This window comes from Ctenopharyngodon idella, chromosome 3 (genome assembly GCF_019924925.1).
Source record: "Ctenopharyngodon idella isolate HZGC_01 chromosome 3, HZGC01, whole genome shotgun sequence".
NCBI lineage: Eukaryota > Metazoa > Chordata > Actinopteri > Cypriniformes > Xenocyprididae > Ctenopharyngodon > Ctenopharyngodon idella.
Window position 1 is genome coordinate 30,049,224 of NC_067222.1, and position 19,873 is coordinate 30,069,096.

General features: G+C 39.3%; 3 protein-coding genes across 7 annotated transcripts; 1 reads left to right on the plus strand and 2 right to left on the minus strand.

The window, feature by feature from the left end:
* Nucleotides 1-1,823: 1,823 nt before the first annotated feature.
* Nucleotides 1,824-5,403, minus strand: mylpfa (myosin light chain, phosphorylatable, fast skeletal muscle a). The gene is made up of 7 exons (XM_051888677.1): nt 5,251-5,403; nt 4,426-4,521; nt 3,032-3,107; nt 2,845-2,949; nt 2,677-2,755; nt 2,526-2,574; nt 1,824-2,211 (listed from the first exon to the last, which is right to left on the minus strand). The coding sequence occupies exons 1-7, from the start codon at nt 5,251-5,253 to the stop codon at nt 2,110-2,112; spliced, it is 510 nt and encodes a 169-aa protein (XP_051744637.1). The 5' UTR covers nt 5,254-5,403; the 3' UTR covers nt 1,824-2,109.
* Nucleotides 5,404-11,274: 5,871 nt separating this feature from the next.
* On the minus strand, nt 11,275-15,089 carry pheta2 (PH domain containing endocytic trafficking adaptor 2). Of its 4 annotated transcripts, none has more exons than XM_051888685.1 (5): nt 14,603-15,089; nt 14,433-14,518; nt 14,106-14,215; nt 13,066-13,369; nt 11,275-12,971 (listed from the first exon to the last, which is right to left on the minus strand). In XM_051888685.1, exons 2-5 carry the CDS (start codon nt 14,500-14,502, stop codon nt 12,508-12,510), a joined length of 948 nt encoding a protein of 315 aa, XP_051744645.1. In that variant the 5' UTR covers nt 14,503-14,518; nt 14,603-15,089; the 3' UTR covers nt 11,275-12,507. The 4 variants fall into 4 exon arrangements, with proteins under 4 accessions (XP_051744645.1, XP_051744647.1, XP_051744646.1 ...); XM_051888687.1 differs by having other exon boundaries at nt 14,106-14,238; XM_051888686.1 differs by lacking the exon at nt 14,433-14,518.
* A 159-nt stretch (nt 15,090-15,248) lies between these two features.
* cd2bp2 (CD2 (cytoplasmic tail) binding protein 2) lies at nt 15,249-19,855 on the plus strand. 2 transcript variants are annotated; one of them, XM_051888684.1, is made up of 7 exons: nt 15,249-15,396; nt 15,956-16,028; nt 16,156-16,288; nt 16,538-16,695; nt 16,778-17,351; nt 17,525-17,610; nt 19,578-19,855. In XM_051888684.1, exons 2-7 carry the CDS (start codon nt 15,957-15,959, stop codon nt 19,686-19,688), a joined length of 1,134 nt encoding a protein of 377 aa, XP_051744644.1. In that variant the 5' UTR covers nt 15,249-15,396; nt 15,956; the 3' UTR covers nt 19,689-19,855. The 2 variants fall into 2 exon arrangements, with proteins under 2 accessions (XP_051744644.1, XP_051744643.1); XM_051888683.1 differs by lacking the exon at nt 15,249-15,396 and adding an exon at nt 15,423-15,662.
* The last annotated feature ends 18 nt before the right edge of the window (nt 19,856-19,873 follow it).

Here is a 19,873-nt window from a genome sequence, read left to right on the forward strand (position 1 = left end):
TTGTCCAATGAGAAATGTATTGCAATTTCTTGTGAATGTTGTGGAAATGTACCTAAAGTACTTTTGCTCAGATCGTACTTGACCCCAGAACCGCGCGCGCGCAGAGACTTGTAGGGATGGCGAGAAATTTTGAGACGAGGCGTTTTTCTGTCTATTGATGAATTTTATTATTATTTTGCCTCATCAGAAATTGATGACATGTTCTATCATCAATTTCTCACCGTTCAAAACTTTTTTTTTCATCTTTTACTGTGGAAAAAGATGAGGTATTTGGAAGAATGTCGACGAAATAAGGGTTTGTTTCAATGAAGGTAAGTAAAAGATAAAGATTTAAAAAATAATCGATTACAAATGTTGATAATTCTTAAAGAAACGGCGCCAAGAATCTATGTAGGCCTACCCAGAGCCGTTGGCCTACCTGTAGTAAAAAAATGCAACTTCCACCGCTCAACGCGCGCGCGTCTGACTGACAGGGGCGACATAAAGTTACAGTAAACTTTATCATTAAAGTTAATAAAAATGACCCGTTTCAGTGGCGGCCAAATTATTTTAAAAATCAGAGTTATAGAATCTTAATATTTTGAAGTAGGCCTAAAGCTTTATTTTACGAGAAGGCTACTTTCTGCTACCTTTATATACTGTGGTCACGATGAGATTAGGTGAACAAGTTCGTTCAGTCTTTCGTTAGTAGAAAAAAAAAGAAGAACCGAAAACAGTGAGAAATTGAACAGCCCTAGTCTTGCGTATTGTCCTACTTCCTGTGCATTGTGCCGCTTTTACACTCTTAACAAATAAATAAATATCCTCAGAGAGAATATAATAAAAAATCTGTATTGGGTGAACTGTTCAATACATGCATCACCTCGACGTTTAGTTTTGTTATGGATTAAATGTTAAATTGAACGTTCACAGTTTTAAGCCAAGGCAAATGCTCTTCAGCAAGATGCGTTTTTCTGCTTGTTGCCTTTTTTTTAATAAATAGAAAACGGACACTTAATGCTTAAAACATTTAAAAAACTTTAAGATGAAATGTGGAGGCGAATGTGACGGAGCAGCTGTCATCTTTGCCGTTGTAGTACAGCAGGTAGCGCTGTTCTCATACTGCTGGTCACTCTTGTGAATTACTGCATCGTAATCCTGCAGTCTTATGCAGTCTTCCCTATCTTACAGTATCATCTCTATGCTCTGTAATTACACCCGAGACAGACCTGTCTAGCTTCATCCCACCTATCACACACAGCCAGCAGACATAGCAGTACAAAAAGATGTTTTATTCACAGTTTGTGTCTTTTATTGGTTACAGAAGAGTTTCTGACAGAGCAAAGCAGGCCCAGATGCAGAAAGCAAAAGGGTAGATTAAAAAAAAAAAAAAACATGGACAGAAAGATAGTGAAGAGGAGGGGAGAGGGGGAGTGAAGAGGATATGTTTTCTTTCAGTCCCCGCTCTCCTCTCTTCCTTGGATGGTCTGTCTCTCTCACTCCCTCTGTGATGAGCTCGGCATCACTTTTAGGAGGCAGAGCTCTCTCGGTACAAAACCCTCAATTTCTCTTTCTTTTTAGTTAACCATCAGGGGAAGAAACGAGAATGATGATTGGTTCCTCTATTATAGAGTGAGATCACTCCATCTTGCTTCTTTTTCCCCCAGAGTGAGCAATCTTCCACATTTATCTAGAGAGGTATTTCAGCCCAAAGCTATGGATGCCTTCAATTCAACACTCCAGACAGCAGCTTAAGATGCAGCAACTTTCATGCAAGCTTGATTGTAACGAAAGAGAGGTGGTCGTGGGTAATGAGTGAGAAACAGAGAGAAAGAGAGAGTATGTGAGAGATATAGAAATTATGTTCATTTTATTGAAAACAATCCCATGTCCCCACTTGACAGACACTGTGGTCATGAGCCTCTCCACCCTTCCCAGTTCAGTCTCAGCGAGACAAGTCTTTGGAGAGATGGAGAGAGTAAGTGCTTGAAAGTAACAAAGATGATGGAAAGAAAGAAAGCGAGGAAGATACACAAAGTAAGAGAAGGAGGACAAAGAACAGCCTGGGAGAGTAAAGCAGTGAGGGATACGCGTTCATCTCTTCATTTTCTGTCTTTTCTCCGCAGCTGTTTACTCCTCCTTCTCCTCTCCGTGTGTGATGACGTAGCAGATGTTCTTGTAGTCAACATTGCCAGCCACATCTGGGGGGAAGGCGGCCCACAGGTTCTTCATCTAAAGGAGGAAGAACAAAGAACTCGGATTAAACAAACATTAAACTGCTTTAATGGAATTTGTAACTAATCTAGAAAAATAGATTAAAGTTGCAATGAAATGGAAATAGCAACAGATCTTGAAAAAAAAATCTAGGACAGGACTTGGCAGATCTGAAGTCCTGCATACGTCATCAGAGAGAATGATGTTTTGATTAAAAATTATGAGTTAAAAAAAATTACATAGATGAATTATTTACAATAAGATTTAGAAAATAGGATGAATTTTCATTTCATGCCGACTTTAAGCTTCTAAAGAGCAACATCTAATCTCACCTCCTCTGCAGAGAACCTGTCGCACTGAGTGGTCAGAAGCTCCTCAAGGCTGGAATGAAAGAGAAAGAGTAGCAGTCAGAAATAGAAACGTTGATTTTTTTTTTTTTTTTTTTTCCACATGGGAATAAAATGTCAGTGAATATAGACTCACAATTGCTTCTTGATGGTGCCGGTGCCCTCTGGATCCAGCACCTTGAAGGCAGACACAATGACGTCTTCGGGGTCAGCACCTTTCAGAGACACAGAGAGCGAATTACACTAACTGAATGACTGAAAATCCAAAGGGAAGACGGACAGAACAAAAGGGACTTTTGCATACCCTTCAGCTTCTCTCCAAACATGGTGAGGAAAACAGTGAAGTTGATTGGGCCGCTGGCCTCCTTGATCATAGCCTCCAGCTCCTCATTCTTCACGTTCAGCTGACCTACAGAGAGAGACGAGGACGTTCAGCACAGATTCATGAATGTATTTACAAAGTACACAACTGACACAAAACATAAACGCACCCATTGAGGCCAACACGTCCCTAAGGTCATCTTTGCTGATGATGCCGTCTCTGTTCTGGTCAATGATTGTGAAAGCCTATGTGTGCAGGAGAGATAAAAGACAAGAACATTGTTACAGGAGTAGTGGTGATGGAAAAAGAGGCTGCTGACAATTGCAAACCAATGACTGAATTGCGCTGTTGTATCAAGAAAATCTTCCCCTCGCAGGTTTCTTTCTTGCCTGACAGTAGTAAAATGTCCTTCTCAATCACATGAAACTCAAGAAGGGGCTTGAATACTTAACGGCAGCTGCTGCTCTCACCCGGCCCCCACAGACACCCTCGCTGATCCTTCTTTCCATTTGGGAGACGTGTTAAGTCAATCCCAACTGTAATGTCAGACATTCCTGAAGAGGCACTTGAGATGGCTGTATCACTTACTAATAAACTACTCAAGCCATTTCACATCCTTACTTGGCTCAGTCGCACACTGGCCTGACGCTAATTCCAGTCACCTCATCCTTTTAGCATGTGCCTACATACACTTGTACTTAGTGTCTGAGATAATCATGCTAATTCAGATGAATCATGATGTTTAAGAATCATAACTAGGGACAACTACTGTTAAATCTCAAATTTCCTCCAGGTTTTTATTTTGTGTTTTATTTATATGTAAACGTGTTTCTGGGTCACTTTCTGTTTTTTTTTTTCATTTCTTTTTCTTGCAACCACTTCAAGCACCCTAAAATATGAACATTATTAACTATTTGTTTGTTTTTACTCACTTTCCTTTGAGTCCAAGATAGAGGGCTGTTATTTGTTACTTTTATCCATTAATCTTATTCTCTTTTATCTTGTCCAGTGTTTCACATAATTTTCTTTCTTTCTGTCTCTCTGGCATGCACTGTGATCTTCAGCTGCTGTCCCACTGGGATCAGAACATGAGTGTCTGACAGATGGGAAGGCAGTGGAGAGGAAGGCTCTGGTCTTTTATATATATATATATATATATATATATATTACCAGAAAAGACAAATTGACTAGTTTAAGACGATTTGATGACTCGTTTCAGTTGCTATACTGTACAAGCCGTAATATAGATACGGTTCGACCTTTCACTTTGTGGGGTTTAAAAATTAGCCTCTTCCTGATAACAGGATTTGATCATATTAGCATAAAAGGCCAGCTCTAAAGCAACCTCTGTGACAAATCACAGTGGTAATTTATTGCATTGAACTGATGTATGCTAACATTTACCCCCATCAAACTCATTTGACTTTGATAATCCACAATAAAGTGAAAGAATGCAACTTATAAACATAATGATCTCAAAATATGACGTCTGTTAAGTACCAATGTTTCTGGTTGAATTAGCATGCTTGTTGTATTGACAGGAAGATCTGAAAAAATATTTACCTCCTTGTACTCCTGAATCTGGCTCTGCTCAAACATGGAGAAGACGTTGGAGGAACCCTCTCCTCCACCTGCCCTCCTCTTAGCCTTTTTGGGTGCCTATATATCCAAAAAAAAAAATGTTTTTAACATTTAACACAGCTGTGCATGCAAATAGAATAGATGTGCTAATTTTCTGTGTTGACAATAATACATGAAAATCATAAAATTAGACACTCACATAGCAGTGCCTCACAGAGCTTAGAGATACCAGACTCTCATTCATAAGACATTTTAACACATTTATTGATAATAAAACAGTATGAACAGCTACATACTAACGAAACACATTTATATGAGTGATATACATCCAAAAAATGATCTTTGCATAACAGGTCGCTCTACAATGATTATTGACACTGTATTCAGTATTTTTGTAGCTTCAAGTGCATCATTCAAAGTCAGCTACTGGAAACCATTGGATTGGTTTTGCATTGAATATGATCCAAAGTACCTTTACATTAGTACATTAGCATTATGCTTTCTAGTGAAACTTTCTATATACAAACATATAATCTTTGTCCACGGTTTTTAATAAATTACAAAAAACTGCATGTTATGGGAAGTGAAAGCAAAACCACTTAAGCGCTAACTTCCTGGTTCCAATAATGCAGGTTCAGAAAAAAATGCCCAATTTATCTCATTCCGTTAAAAGTAATGTAAGTCCACAGTTCAATTATCCAAGAATTAGATGCTCTCCTCCATGTGGCCCTGCTGATTATGTCCTTGGTTCCTATGTGTCCACCTAGATGGTGTGGCCAGGTAACAGCTAAGGTACAGGTTACTCACCATGCTGGGACGGTGTGAAGTCTAAGAAGCTCAAGAAGTGAAGACTGAAGCCGCGTAGTGACCTGTTCTCGAGAGGCTTATATACTGCCGAAGGCCCCCTTACTAATTATAGATCCAACCTTAAGTGTGGCTTGGGAAATAGCAGACAGAAAGAAGGAAACTATGAAAGGGGCGAGAGATGAGGTAGGGGGAAAGTGATGAAGGAACACAGGGTGGGATGCACTATCATCTTACAGTGCTCAGAAATAGCTGTTGGAGTCTTGGAATGGGATGAATCTGATACTTATAGCAGCAGTATGCGTGTCTCACGTAGACTAATAAGGACATGGAGACGTAAGGGACTGTTCGAGCTTAGCACAATCACATAACTCAGTTTGAAATGAATGAGCTGTAACCATAGATACTGACTCCCACCCCTATATTTAGATTAGCGGTGAATGGATATTGGGTTTTCAGTAGAACATTTAGACAGTTTTACATCTGGAAATTGTGTTTGTGGTGGGAGGGGTTGGGGGTTGCAATAATAGATAGTGATTGATTTAAATCCTGAGATTTTTTGAACCAATGATTATCTTGTGTACACGCCCCCACCTGATATATAAAAGGCTGTTCTGGCGTCATAACCTTTGCCATCGCCTCTTTCCAAATCAGCCCTAATTGAAAATAGGGTTTTAATGCCTTTCCTAGTATAGGGATGCCGTAAGATTCGGGTCCAAGTCCTCCCGCCTCACCCTGCCACATGGCCATGCCTATATTCAGCACTTTCTCACTCCCTGGCGCTCTTTGACCTTGCTGGTCACTCTAGAGTCACTGTGAGGTGCATTTGTGGTGGCATATGGGAAGCTGCTCTGTGTATGGGCATGCAATTATCCTCTTTTCTTTTAGTTTCAGATGGTCAGCACAATGCACTCCAGTGAGGGTTTGGTTGGGATACATGAAGAGAAGCTTAAAACAGGTTCTTTTGGGAAGGCGGGGGCAATAGACAGCTGAGAGCGACCAAAATAGCACAACAAACTTGTCTGCTCCTTGTGCTTGCCTTTTCTTCTCTGTTAAATCCATCAGTCATTTCCTCGTCCACTTCTAGAAACCCCAGTTTGTTGTGCGTTCCTTTCCTCTTTTAGGTTCATTTGATATCTTAGTCTGTCCTTTACTTTTGTTCCTGTATCTAGATCTTGCCTAGATCTTTCAATGTTCAATTTCAGCAATCCTTTCTTATAGAATAGCTCAGCTGTAATTATTTATGCAGCATGAAGTGAATTTTTTTTAATTTATAACATTTATTACTGTTGATTACCAATGAGCTTAAAGACTTCACACACACACACACACACACACACACCCACACCCACGTGTGTGTGTGTATATATATATTACTTAATGTGCATTAAGTAATTATAATTATTAAAGCTATTCTGTATTTCATTAATAATGTGCTTGTTCATTAATAACGCGCTTGAAAAGGAAATGCATAAATACACAAAGTATTTTATTTTCCTGAATTTCATCTAAATATCTCTGTGTGTTTATGTATACTATATAACATTAAGATCTTAAAATGATTTATTATTCTTGCCATCACTGATGCAGCTTAATGATTAGACGTGTTCTCAAATTAGATATGGTATAGCCTATGCTATATTAACACACCCCTCCTATAACTATATATGGTGGAACAGATTTCGAAGTGTGTGTGAGAGAGAGAGCAACAGGGAGGGAAGGAAAGGAAAGGAGGTTTCTGGGTCAGAGGATGTGTAGGCCTTGATTTGAGGTATTGATTTCATTAAAAAAGATTTAGGTCTTCAGTTTAGGCCTCTTCATGACTGATCTGGTTGTATACATCAGTGATTTAGTATCTTCATAGGCTGGCCTGTAGGCCACTATGTTAGTCATCTTTGTTTTGTTTATAGCCTGTCAAAGTGTACATGTCTATACATACAGTACATGTTACGTGTAATGTGATCTACTACTCTGATATGTTTCTTCAAAGCTGTTTATCACAGCAGAGATGACTGGAATCCGGATGAGGTGAAAAAGGCCACACCATCTCTATAGGGGTCTGACATACCTCACGTCTGCAGTGTGCAAAGGTTATGGTTGAAATGAGGATCTTCATGTTGCATCCAACACTGAAGGTGTTGGTAGTTTTGTTTTTGTTCTCAGAGCTCTGGTGTATGTTACAGAATCTCCATAAATCATTATTAATCAGTACACTAACCACAATATCTGCCTATCAACCTCTGCAGCAATGCTGGCAGCACTCATATGTCTGTTTCCCAAACACAACCTCTGGATATGATGCTGAGCACGTGCACTCAACTTATTTGGTTGACCATGGCGAGGCCTGTTCTGAGTGGAACCTGTCCTGTTAAACCACTGTATGGTCTTGGTCACCGTGCTGCAGCTCAGTTTCAGGGTCTTGGCAATCTTCTTATAGCCTACGCCATCTTTATGTAGAGCAACAATTCTTTTTTTCAGATCCTCAGAGAGTTCTTTGCCATGAGGTGCCATGTTGAACTTCCAGTGACCAGTATGAGAGAGTGAGAGCGATAACACCAAATTTAACACATCTGCTCCCCATTCACACCTGAGACCTTGTAACACTAACGAGTCACATGACACCAGGGAGAGAAAATGGCTAATTGGGCCCAATTTGGACATTTTCACTTAGGGGTGTACTCACTTTTGTGGCCAGCGGTTTAGACATTAATGGCTGTGTGTTGAGTTATTTTGAGGGGACAGCAAATTTACACTGTTATACAAGCTGTACACTCACTACTTTACATTGTAGCAAAGTGTCATGTCTTCAGTGTTGTCACATGAAAAGATATAATAAAATATTTACAAAAATGTGAGGGGTGTACTCACTTCTGTGAGATACTGTATGTATAAATTAAATATTTATTGTGAACATTTATTGTTTTATTTTATCAATCAATTTAGAATATAAGTCCTAAAAATCATTTTAAGATCTTAATGTTTATATATATATATATATATATATATATATATATACAGTGGGTACGGAAAGTATTCAGACCCCCTTAAATTTTTCACTCTTTGTTATATTGCAGGCATTTGCTAAAATCATTTAAGTTCATTTTTTTTCCTCATTAATGTACACACTGCACCCCATATTGACAGAAAAACACAGAATTGTTGACATTTTTGCAGATTTATTAAAAAAGAAAAACTGAAATATCACATGGTCCTAAGTATTCAGACCCTTTGCTCAGTATTTAGTAGAAGCACCCTTTTGATCTAATACAGCCATGAGTCTTTTTGGGAAAGATTCAACAAGTTTTTCACACCTGGATTTGGGGATCCTCTGCCATTCCTCCTTGCAGATCCTCTCCAGTTCTGTCAGGTTGGATGGTAAACGTTGGTGGACAGCCATTTTTAGGTCTCTCCAGAGATGCTCAATTGGGTTTAAGTCAGGGCTCTGGCTGGGCCATTCAAGAACAGTCACGGAGTTGTTGTGAAGCCACTCCTTCGTTATTTTAGCTGTGTGCTTAGGGTCATTGTCTTGTTGGAAGGTAAACCTTCGGCCCAGTCTGAGGTCCTGAGCACTCTGGAGAAGGTTTTCGTCCAGGATATCCCTGTACTTGGCCGCATTCATCTTTCCCTCGATTGCAACCAGTCGTCCTGTCCCTGCAGCTGAAAAACACGCCCACAGCATGATGCTGCCACCTCCATGCTTCACTGTTGGGACTGTATTGGACAGGTGATGAGCAGTGCCTGGTTTTCTCCACACATACCGCTTAGAATTAAGGCCAAAAAGTTCTATCTTGGTCTCATCAGACCAGAGAATCTTATTTCTCACCATCTTGGAGTCCTCCATGCGGGCTTTCATGTGTCTTGCACTGAGGAGAGGCTTCCGTCGGGCCACTCTGCCATAAAGCCCCGACTGGTGGAGGGCTGCAGTGATGGTTGACTTTCTACAACTTTCTCCCATCTCCCGACTGCATCTCTGGAGCTCAGCCACAGTGATCTTTGGGTTCTTCTTTACCTCTCTCACCAAGGCTCTTCTCCCCCAATAGCTCAGTTTGGCCGGACGGCCAGCTCTAGGAAGGGTTCTGGTCGTCCCAAACGTCTTCCATTTAAGGATTATGGAGGCCACTGTGCTCTTAGGAACCTTAAGTGCAGCAGATTTTTTTTGTAACCTTGGCCAGATCTGTGCCTTGCCACAATTCTGTCTCTGAGCTCTTCAGGCAGTTCCTTTGACCTCATGATTCTCATTTGCTCTGACATGCACTGTGAGCTGTTAGGTCTTATATAGACAGGTGTGTGGCTTTCCTAATCAAGTCCAATCAGTATAATCAAACACAGCTGGACTCAAATGAAGGTGTAGAACCATCTCAAGGATGATCAGAAGAAATGGACAGCACCTGAGTTAAATATATGAGTGTCACAGCAAAGGGTCTGAATACTTAGGACCATGTGATATTTCAGTTTTTCTTTTTTAATAAATCTGCAAAAATGTCAACAATTCTGTGTTTTTCTGTCAATATGGGGTGCTGTGTGTACATTAATGAGGAAAAAAAATGAACTTAAATGATTTTAGCAAATGGCTGCAATATAACAAAGAGTGAAAAATTTAAGGGGGTCTGAATACTTTCCGTACCCACTGTATATATACACACACACACACCGATTCGGCATAACATTATGACCACCTTCCTGATATTGTGTTGGTACCCATTTGCTGCCAAAACAGCCCTGACCCGTCGAGGCATGGACTCCACTAGACCCCTGAAGGTGTGCTGTGGTATCTGGCACCAAGATGTTAGCAGCAGATCCTTTAAGTCCTGTAAGTTGCGAGGTGGGGCCTCCATGGATCAGACTTGTTTGTGCAGCACATCCCACAGATGCTCGATTGGATTGAGATCTGGGGAATTTAGAGGCCAAGTCAACACCTCAAACTCTTTGTTGTGCTCCTCAAACTATTCCTGAACCGTTTTTGCTTTGTGGCAGGGCGTATTATCCTGCTGAAAGAGGCCACAGCCACCAGGGAATACCGATTCCATGAAAGGGTGTTGGTCTGCAACAATACATAGATAGGTGGTATGTGTCAAAGTAACATCCACATGGATGGCAGGACTCAAGGTTTCCCAGCAGAACATTGCCCAAAGCATCACACTACCTCTGCCGGCTTGCCTTCTTCCCATAGTGCATCCTGGTGCCATGTGTTCCCCAGGTAAGTGACGCACACGCACCCGGCCATCCACGTGATGTAAAAGAAAACATGATTCATCAGACCAGGCCACCTTCTTCCATTGCTCCGTGGTCCAGTTCTGATGCTCACATGCCCACTGTTGGCGCTTTCGGCAGTGGACGGGTCAGCATGGCCATGACTGGTCAGCCCCATACGCAACAAACTGTGATGCACTCTGTATTCTGACACCTTTCTATCAAAACCAGCATTAACTTCTTGAGCAATTTGAGCTACAGTAGCTCGTCTGTTGGATCGGACCACACAGGCCAGTCTTCGCTCCCCACGTGCATCAGTGAGCCTCGGCCGCCAATGACCCTGTCTCCGGTTCATCACTGTTCCTTCCTTGGACCACTTTTGATAGATACTGACCACTGCAGACCGGGAACACTCCACAAGAGCTGCAGTTTTGGAGATGCTCTGACTCAGTCGTCTAGCCATCATAATGTGGCCCTTGTCAAACTCACTCAAATTCTTACGCTTGCCCATTTTTCCTGCTTCTAAAACTTTGAGGACAAAATGTTCACTTGCTGCCTAATATATCCCACCCACTAACAGGTGCCGTGATAAAGAGATAATCAGGGTTATTCACTTCATCTGTCAGTGCTCATAATGTTATGCCTGATTGGTGTATATAACATTAAGATCTTACAATGATTTTTAGGACATTTATTCAAAATTATTTGATACAATAAAACAATAAATGTTCACAATAAAAAATTTAATAAAGTATCAAACAAACCGGACAACCACTGATTTAAAAAATGTCTGTATTGCTGCTATGCAATTTGCAGTTAAAATACACTCAAAACAACTTATTTTTTTATAGAATTTATTATAATGTACATCAGAGGATTAATACTAGATAAAAACGTTGTATCATAATCTGTCAACAAATTATCATCAAAATAAATATAACACAAAATGGATCTATATTAATTTAAAACAATGTGTTGAGGATGTCAGTCATTGAAACTGAAATATATAAAATATTTATACAATAAAACACGTCTAACATTACTTCTATCATCTATATATAATTATATATAATTCAGGGCATTATATAATACAATATCAGTTTTCTCATGGCTAAATATACAGTAGGTAGTAGTACTATTGGTGAGGTGCAGTGCCCTCTGGTAACCCTATAAGGAGCTGCGCCTCTGAAAAGATTAACGCATACAAACTGTACAGTTTATATTTATTGAAATGACTGTCAAACCTATTACTATTAAATAATGTGTTGACTGCTCCAGATGCGTAAAATAAACTAAAAACTAAGAGAAAAAAAGGCACATCTGCATCCCCAGAGAATTGAGGTGATGTGAAAGAGGAAGAGTAGACACGGCGTTTATTTCAGTTTGTTTGTGAAACCTCCTGAACTGTGTGAAACAGGTTTTGTAAGGCAGAACTTAACAGTTGCTTCTTCTTTACAAAATCACATTAGTTAATTTACATCCTTCTGTCAGATAAAAGATGAATATTGCTTAAGTACACACCCTGACCTCATAACATATACAATTACTTTCATTTAGGCTCCCTCAGTGCATACTATAGAAGATGTAACAAGAAATTAAATAGTAATCATTATTATTGTGCATTCAACTAACATGAAGTCTTAAATAAAGCAAATAATCAGTCACTTCACTAAACATGACATCTGACCTCATTTGACCGTATTTGAATTGCTTTGAATGCAATATGAATTTTTGCATTTATGTCCGCACATAAATGATGGGTGTAAAACGACTTGTGGTTTGGGTCTTTTTTATAACAGTTCAAGCAAGAAGGAACTAGGCTGAGACATATAGGCTGACCACAGAGAGGAAATGAAAAACCTTTTACCAGAAATGCCATCAAGATTAGAAGTCAGTGCTCATCTACACACCTTCATAAAATTAAACGGACAGCAGGATTCTACTAGTATAGCAATACATTTCCTGTATCCTTAAAACATTCATTACTCCGTTGCTTTAGAACAGGATTTACTATTTTGCTGACAACATAAACAAATGCATATGAATGTGCTCAAGCCACCAGATGTCACTCTAGCCAAGATCAATAAGGTCCTCTTCAACATATCCCACTTCTTCACGCTTCTTCTTCAGCCAATCAGCTCTTAGTTGCTTAACCTCATTTCCATAGTACTCATGCAGTTTACTAAATTCCTCCAAAGGATCAAAGCCCACAACTGGCCATTCCCCGTAAGATGGTGCCGGACCATTTAAGGGGGTGACGTGGGCACTTCTCTTGGACCAGAGCTTTGGAGATCTCTTACTGGTAGTTTTTAATTGAATAGGAGGGGCATGAAGACTATAGCTGATGGGTCTGTTCGGCATAGATGGAGGTGGTACTGAACTAGCGCTGTAGCTTCGCCCATCTCTAGGCACTATGGAAGCCCCATGTATGAAATATGGTTGTCCTGTATTCCAGGAAGCCATTATTTTATTGGGTGTAGACGTCACTGTAGAGGTCTGGATGGAATCACAAAGGCCTTTGTCTCTTCTAGCTTCTGTTTTATTGAGAGCATGAACAAATATAATCAGACAAGATGATTGCTTTCAAGCAAATACAGACACACAAAACACACAAGCACATAAACGCACCTTCGTAACGTCTCTCCAGGTCTCTGACAATCATAGAAAGGTAGATGTGACTAGCGCAGAACAGAGCACCGATCCAGCTCTCCTGGCTGTTATGATCATCAGCGGCTAGTCTATAAGTGCGGAGACCTGGTCCAGTGAACACCAAAGAGAAACAGAACTGACCATCCGCCTCACATGCCTGCACCATGCAGCCCTCAAGAACAATCACACCCAACAGGTTACGATCGCCCGGACGCTCCTGATAAAACAACAGATTCCCCTTCAACACAAACCAGCGGCGCAGGTAAGTGGTGTTCCTCTCTCTCTGTGGAAAAAGGAATGTGGTCATAGTTCAAACACAGGTAGGACGAGGAAGTCATTTCAATAACGACTCATTTAAAGAGAGAGAAAATGACTCTAGAGTCAACAGGACACTGGAGATGTGAAAGAACAGAGTATTTTTGTAATGCACAGATGACTGATAGACGACTTAGTGTCACTAATTAAGAAATAGGCTAATGGCCTGCTTTTAATAAGTGTGTATCAAATAAGTGTAACCGCCCTATTTCTCCAGTGGTACCTTTTACAGATAGGGAGGGTGGTTTATTTTTAGGTTTATTTTTTACATTTATTGTCACCCTTGGGGGAAGTTTGGACAGTGGAGTGCAAGTGCATACAAAACACCACAATACATTACACATGAATGAATATTTCAAGTGTTACAATAACCTAAAAATGCACCTTTTTTCTATTTGAATTGAGCAGGGAAATAGCACATAGAACAAATTAAAATTTTAATCTGTTTTTGCTAAAGGGACTCTATCCTGAAGGCAAAGTCTGAAATACATCATGAAGATGTGTCAGATATAATGTAGTTCGCTTTCCCATGCACCCACATGGTAAAGAAATCTGACAGCCTAGGCAGTTTCAATCCCAACACTTTGATACAAATAGTTACAGCACACACCAGTGCATTTTATTTTACATTTTCAGCTTCTTCAAAGTAGCATTCTAGATTAATTCAATAATATCTGGGTAAACTGACAAATCCAGGTCCTTACCTTTTTGTAGAGGTATCCCTCCTTATCTACAGGTGAAGTGCAGGACAGGTAATGGGTTAGAATCTTCTCATGGATCTTCATTACAACGCCACCTGGCGTGCAGCCGTGTCCTAGCGTGAGCACAGGGAGCGAGCTTTACCGCAACAGAAATTACAACCCATGGACAAATCGAATTTGCTATCGTTATTCTGTTTTTTTGTTTTTGTTTGTTTGTTTGTTTTAAAAACAGAATAAGCTGAAAATTAAAAATAAATAAATAGTGGAAGAAAAAAAAAAACGTGCAAATCTTATTATCAGTAAGCATGAAATCATACGTGAATAACTTGCCTATCCGGTTCACACAGTCTGTCAGTCTGTCAGACAGCCACAAAGGTACTGCCACGTAAATACTATGCATCCATCTTTAAAACACTCTGTAAAAGGATAAACAAGTGGCAAGGAATTGTGACCGGAACTATGACAGACAGGCTCAATGTTTGTCAGGTGCACCAACTTACTTCTGTCAGTGCCTTTCCGTTGATTTATCGAGGGTGTCCATACGACCTTAGTGGCAAAACAACTTCAGGCCAAGCGATTCAATCCCGGCACATAGTATAAAGACCAATATAATAAGTTTCGTATTACCAGCGCGCGCTCTCGCGCCGGTCATCCAAGTGTTGAAATATAAATAACGCGACCCACTTCCTGGTAACAAAAGCCGATGCCCTATTCTCTTAAGACTTCATGATGAAACAGCAGTGACATGTGCGCTTTCACACCCACCACACATATTAATGATGGGAAGTGAATAATTTTTAATTACTAATAAAAACAGATGCACTGCATAATATTGAGTCATGTTTCTAATTCCGGCTCTCATCAAATATTTACTAGATAGATTATATCAGAACAGTGCCTTTGCATAGTGGTGGCTTTTGCACAGTTGCTGCCGTTCTGCATCTCAAAAGCACTGTATTTATTTTTATAGAGACGCATCATATTTACAATAAAGTGTTTTTTTCCCTATCCAAAGAGTGAAATGCTCCCACAAAGCATACAAGACAAATGATCAGATACTCGTTTGAAAATAACAGAACAATAATTGCTCGTTTGGAAACGTAAACCAGGAGGTTGTCGTTGTAAAATTTCCAAGCAGATCAAGTGATGGACGTGATATCACAGAAAATCGCAATGGACAGCATTCAACCGGTTCTCCTGTAGGTGGCGATGGAGATTCGGACAGAATCACACGAATGACGTTGTTCCGGTTTTAGTTTTGCTTAAATGGCGCAGCGGGTAGAATAACATCCAGGTAAGTATTTTATCGTGTGTTTTACACTTTATTAATGTTAGTTTATGGCTAACCAATCCGTTAAGAGTGTTTATAAGCCGGGTTAAAATTTATTTTGTGTGACTTTTGAATACATTAGCTATCTGACACACGCTACGAAAGACGCTCGCAGCATTAGCTCAAGCATTGCACATCAGCGTTAAAACAATTACATGTGATACTTGATCAGATGTTGTTTGTAATTATCCCAGTGGATCACCAATCCAATGCATCCCATATATGTTTGTGTAAGGTTTTGTAGATATTGAAGAATTAGGCCTATATGTTTACACACGTCTCATATGTATAGAAGCGTAATTAAGTGTTTGCTAGTCAACTGCAATAAGTTTGCTTGTCTGCTAAGTGTTTACTGGCTTTTAAATCTTAAACCAATATGCACAGGTTTCATTTATTCAATCTGTTATGGAGTCCCAGCATCATGTTACGAGTATAAAATATTCACTGTACTAAATGTGTATCGTTACACACAACAAAACACGTTGGATCATGTAGTGAATGTAGTGTCTTATGCCTATTTTAGCATGTCGAAAAGGAAAGTGACTTTTGAGGATGGAGATGGGGAGATTACTTTGGAAGATGTTCCAAAGAAAAAGGTTGGTCTCATATAACTCTTTATATTTAAGTATACATTGTGTCCTGTTATTTACGTGCCTATTGTTATGCTGATATGGGTTGTAAAGTATTGTGATCTATTGCGCTTTATCCATTGTCTTATTCCAGATTGTTGATGGTGTGAGTGGCCCAGGATCCAGATTTAAGGAGAAACACTCTTTGGACAGTGATGAGGAAGATGAAGCAGGGGATGGAGAAAATATCAGCAAATATGACATCCTTTCCAATGACGATGTGGAAGGTCTGTGAATAATTTGTTCTCATGCAGATTATGAAATAAACTTTATGCACATTGCAGAATGTTTTCTCTCCTTCCTGTTGACCTTTGCAATGCCTTCCTGTTAAGTTGTTTATAAAGCTCTGGGATGTGAACATGTATAAATAATTTTTATGTAATAAATGGAGCAAAAGGTTGACAATGGGTTAAATTTTAGTTATGATTAATAGTACTTAATAATATTAATGTCTTTCACATTCTATGTGTTTACAGGTCAGGAAACGGCAACCATTGACTATGACGAGGGGGTACGCATCACCCCTTTTAACCTCGACGAGGAAATGCAGGAGGGTCACTTTGATTCAGAGGGAAACTATTTTGTCAACAAAGAGAAAGATATCAGGGACAACTGGCTGGACAATATTGACTGGGTACATTTTTATTCCATAAATTTTGATTAAAAAATTGAGAATCAAAGATTAAGCTTAAAGTTCCAATGTTTTCGTCACACAGGTGAAGATAAAAGAGCAACCTGTGAAAAAGAAGAAAGGCCTTGCAGCGAAGCGTAAGAGAAGGGTTGGTGATGAAGATGAAGCAGAGGAGGAGATAAAACGAGAGCAGCAGCAGAAAGACAGTGAAGATGATGAGGAAGAGGAGGAGAAAGAGCCAGCAGAAGACCCTCTGGCTACATACAGTCATCATCAACTCACAGAAGCCATCATTCAGCTGCTGCTGCCTGGAGAAACAGTGGCTGCTGCTCTGAGAAGACTTGGCGGTCTTGGGGGACAGAAGAAGAAAGGGAAACTGAGAGGAGAAGAGGAGGAGAAAAAAGAGACTTTTAACAGAGATGCTGATAAACTAGACAAACTGACAGCGTTGGCAGATAGATTGGTGGGGATTGGAGAATTTGAAATTTATCAGCAGACATATGAAAAACTGGCCTACAAGCTGAAGGGGTTGACTCCAGGAAAGGCAGCCAAAACGCTTGAGGAAAGAAAAGAGGAAGAAGAAGAGCTAGACATGTTCGCTGATGAGTTTGATGAGAGGCATGGTGCGGAAAAAGATGAGGATAAAGACAACAACATAGGTCAGTGATGGGATGAGAATGTTTTTTTTTTTTTTTTTTGCTGTAATTAGATACATCTTAAATGAACCTGTATTTGTAGTAGTTGTTGCAACTTTTTTTGTCAGTCACATATAATCCAGTCTAGTTCAGATATTCATGGCTAATCCCTTATTAATAACAATGTTTCTCTCCAGGGAGTGATGAGGTCATGTGGGAGTACAAATGGGACAATGAGGAAAACTCTGAGCTTTATGGGCCCTTCAGCAGCCAACAGATGCAGGTAAATATACGCACTCAAACAAGCAAGTTTTTTACAACTAATTTTCCTTTATTTCTATATTAAAATAGCTATTACAATGTAAACAAGTTGCAGATGTAATATCTGTTTTTTTCAGAGTGTCTGACATTGGCTTAAAGGGTTAGTTCACCCAAAAATGAAATTTGTCATTAATTACTCCCCCCTCATTTCGTTCTACACCCGTAAGACCTTCATTCATCTTCAGAACACAAATTAAGATATTTTTGATTAAATCCAAGAGGTATTTGAATCACACATAGCAGCAAACATCATTGCACTTTTCAAGGCCCAGAAAGGTAGTAAAGACATTGTTAAAATAGTTCATGTGACTACAGTGGTTCAACCTTAATGTTATGAAGCGATGATTTTGTCTCTTCCCTGTCATTCTTACGATGTAGATGCAGTGCAGCGCTTCGGGTTCTATGTCAGAACGCTGGTTCAGTATTGGCCAACACTGTTGCTGATGCAAGAGCCAGCCAATAATGAGCTGCCATTCTGGCGTACAACCCGGAAGCGCTGCAACGTAAACAGCGTAGGAGAGTGATAGGGAACAGAAGAAATTGTTAATAAAAAAAGTCATTATTTTTGTTTTTGCGCACAAGTATTCTCGTTGCTTCATAACATTAAGGTTGAACCACTGTAGTCACATGAACTGTTTTAACGATGTCTGTGCTACCTTTGTGGACCTTGAAGGGTGTAATGATGTTGCTGCCTATGTGTGGTTCAGAAACACTCAGATTTCATCAAAAATATCTTAATTTGTGTTCCGAAGATGAACAAAGGTCTTACCAGTGTGGAACAACATTGAGTAATTAATGACAGAATTTTCATTTTTGGGTGAACTAACCCTTTAACCTATGGAAGCATGTTTCTGCCACTAAATTAAAAAAAAAAAAAAAAAAAAACAGTACTGACTTTTTATCTCAGAATTCTGACTTTTTTTCTCACAATTGCGAGTTATGAAGTCAATTCTGAGATATAAACTCACAATTGCGAGTTATAAAGTCACAATTCTGAGATATAAACACAATAGACCCTTTTCACATTTCCGGGTTTCTCAGAATCTGAAGCCGTAATAGTTGGGTAAAATTCTATAGCAGTGAATGAGAGATTACATTAAATATATATATATATTTTTTTTTTGTTTCCACTTGCTCAAATAGCAAAAGAAAGACCCCACAGTAGTGTTTTTACATCTTTCAAAAAGAGGAAAAAATTAGAAAGCGATTGATAATGGCAGTCAGAAGAGAGAAAGATGTCATTTTTACTGCCACTCCCATAGCCGCTGTATTAGAAACACCCTCAACGCAGCGTTAACTAGATTTTTGTAATTTGATGCAAAGGTAATATAATACTAAGGATAGTGTTATAAATGTACCTACGTTTTTAAAAAAAAATGAAAATATAAAAAACTTTGCAGGATTTACGATATTGATGACCGTTAAAACGCGTCATCAGTCTGTGAAAAGGGTCTATTGTATTTTTTTCTTCTTCTCACAATTCTGACTTTATATCACGCAATTGCGAATTTATATCTCAGAATTGTGACTTTATAACTCGCAATTGTGAGGGGGAAAAAATGTCAGAATTGTGAGATATAAACTCGCAATTACGAGATTAAAAAGTCATAATTCTGAGATAAAAAGTCGCAATTACTGTTTTTATTTTTTTTTTATTTAGTGGCAGAAATGGGCTTCCATATTAACCAACGGCATGACCGCCGAGTAGTATACAGGCAGAGTGGTTGTGAAAACTGTTTTTTTGCATTTGTTTTGTGCCTGTGTTGGCAAAAAATGACATGCATGACCACTGAGTTAGTATTACTTTACATTTGATACAATGTCACAATGATTTTGATTTATATTAAAGACACACTCTTGTGACCTGTGAAAGTTTAGGTGTTATGAACAATCGTAGTGTATTATACATTGCTGTATCTTTTATTCCAGGACTGGGTGGATGAGGGCTACTTCAAGGATGGAGTGTACTGTAGAAGGATTGGCCAAGAAGGTGCCCCGTTCTACAACTCGAAGAGAATAGACTTTGAACTCTACACATGATCTGTCTATGAGTCATATTACTGATTTTATTTGATTTCTTCTGACAGGGCTTCCCTGAATAATTGTTTACTCTTCAATAATTGTTTTTGTCTTATGTATACACTAGTATGTGCGCCTGTGTTTGATACATGATGTGTTTTAAAATAAAGACTTTTTTTCTGGCTGGATCCAACCTAATGTTCTGG

Bases quoted from the DNA above. Each gene is read 5' to 3' on its own strand.
- cd2bp2 (XM_051888683.1), top strand. The intron at 16,289-16,537 runs GTCTGTGAATAA...ATGTGTTTACAG, and splicing joins TTCCAATGACGATGTGGAAG to GTCAGGAAACGGCAACCATT. The intron at 17,352-17,524 runs GTCAGTGATGGG...GTTTCTCTCCAG, and splicing joins GGATAAAGACAACAACATAG to GGAGTGATGAGGTCATGTGG.
- pheta2 (XM_051888685.1), bottom strand. From the start codon at position 14,502: ATGCATAGTATTTACGTGGCAGTACCTTTGTGGCTGTCTGACAGACTG. The intron at 13,370-14,105 runs GTAAGGACCTGG...CTTTTTCCACAG, and splicing joins AGGGATACCTCTACAAAAAG to AGAGAGAGGAACACCACTTA. The intron at 12,972-13,065 runs GTGCGTTTATGT...TCAATAAAACAG, and splicing joins CCTGGAGAGACGTTACGAAG to AAGCTAGAAGAGACAAAGGC.
- mylpfa (XM_051888677.1), bottom strand. The intron at 3,108-4,425 runs GTAAATATTTTT...CTGCACACATAG, and splicing joins AGATTCAGGAGTACAAGGAG to GCTTTCACAATCATTGACCA. The intron at 2,212-2,525 runs GTGAGATTAGAT...TTCCTCCTTTAG, and splicing joins ACAGGTTCTCTGCAGAGGAG to ATGAAGAACCTGTGGGCCGC.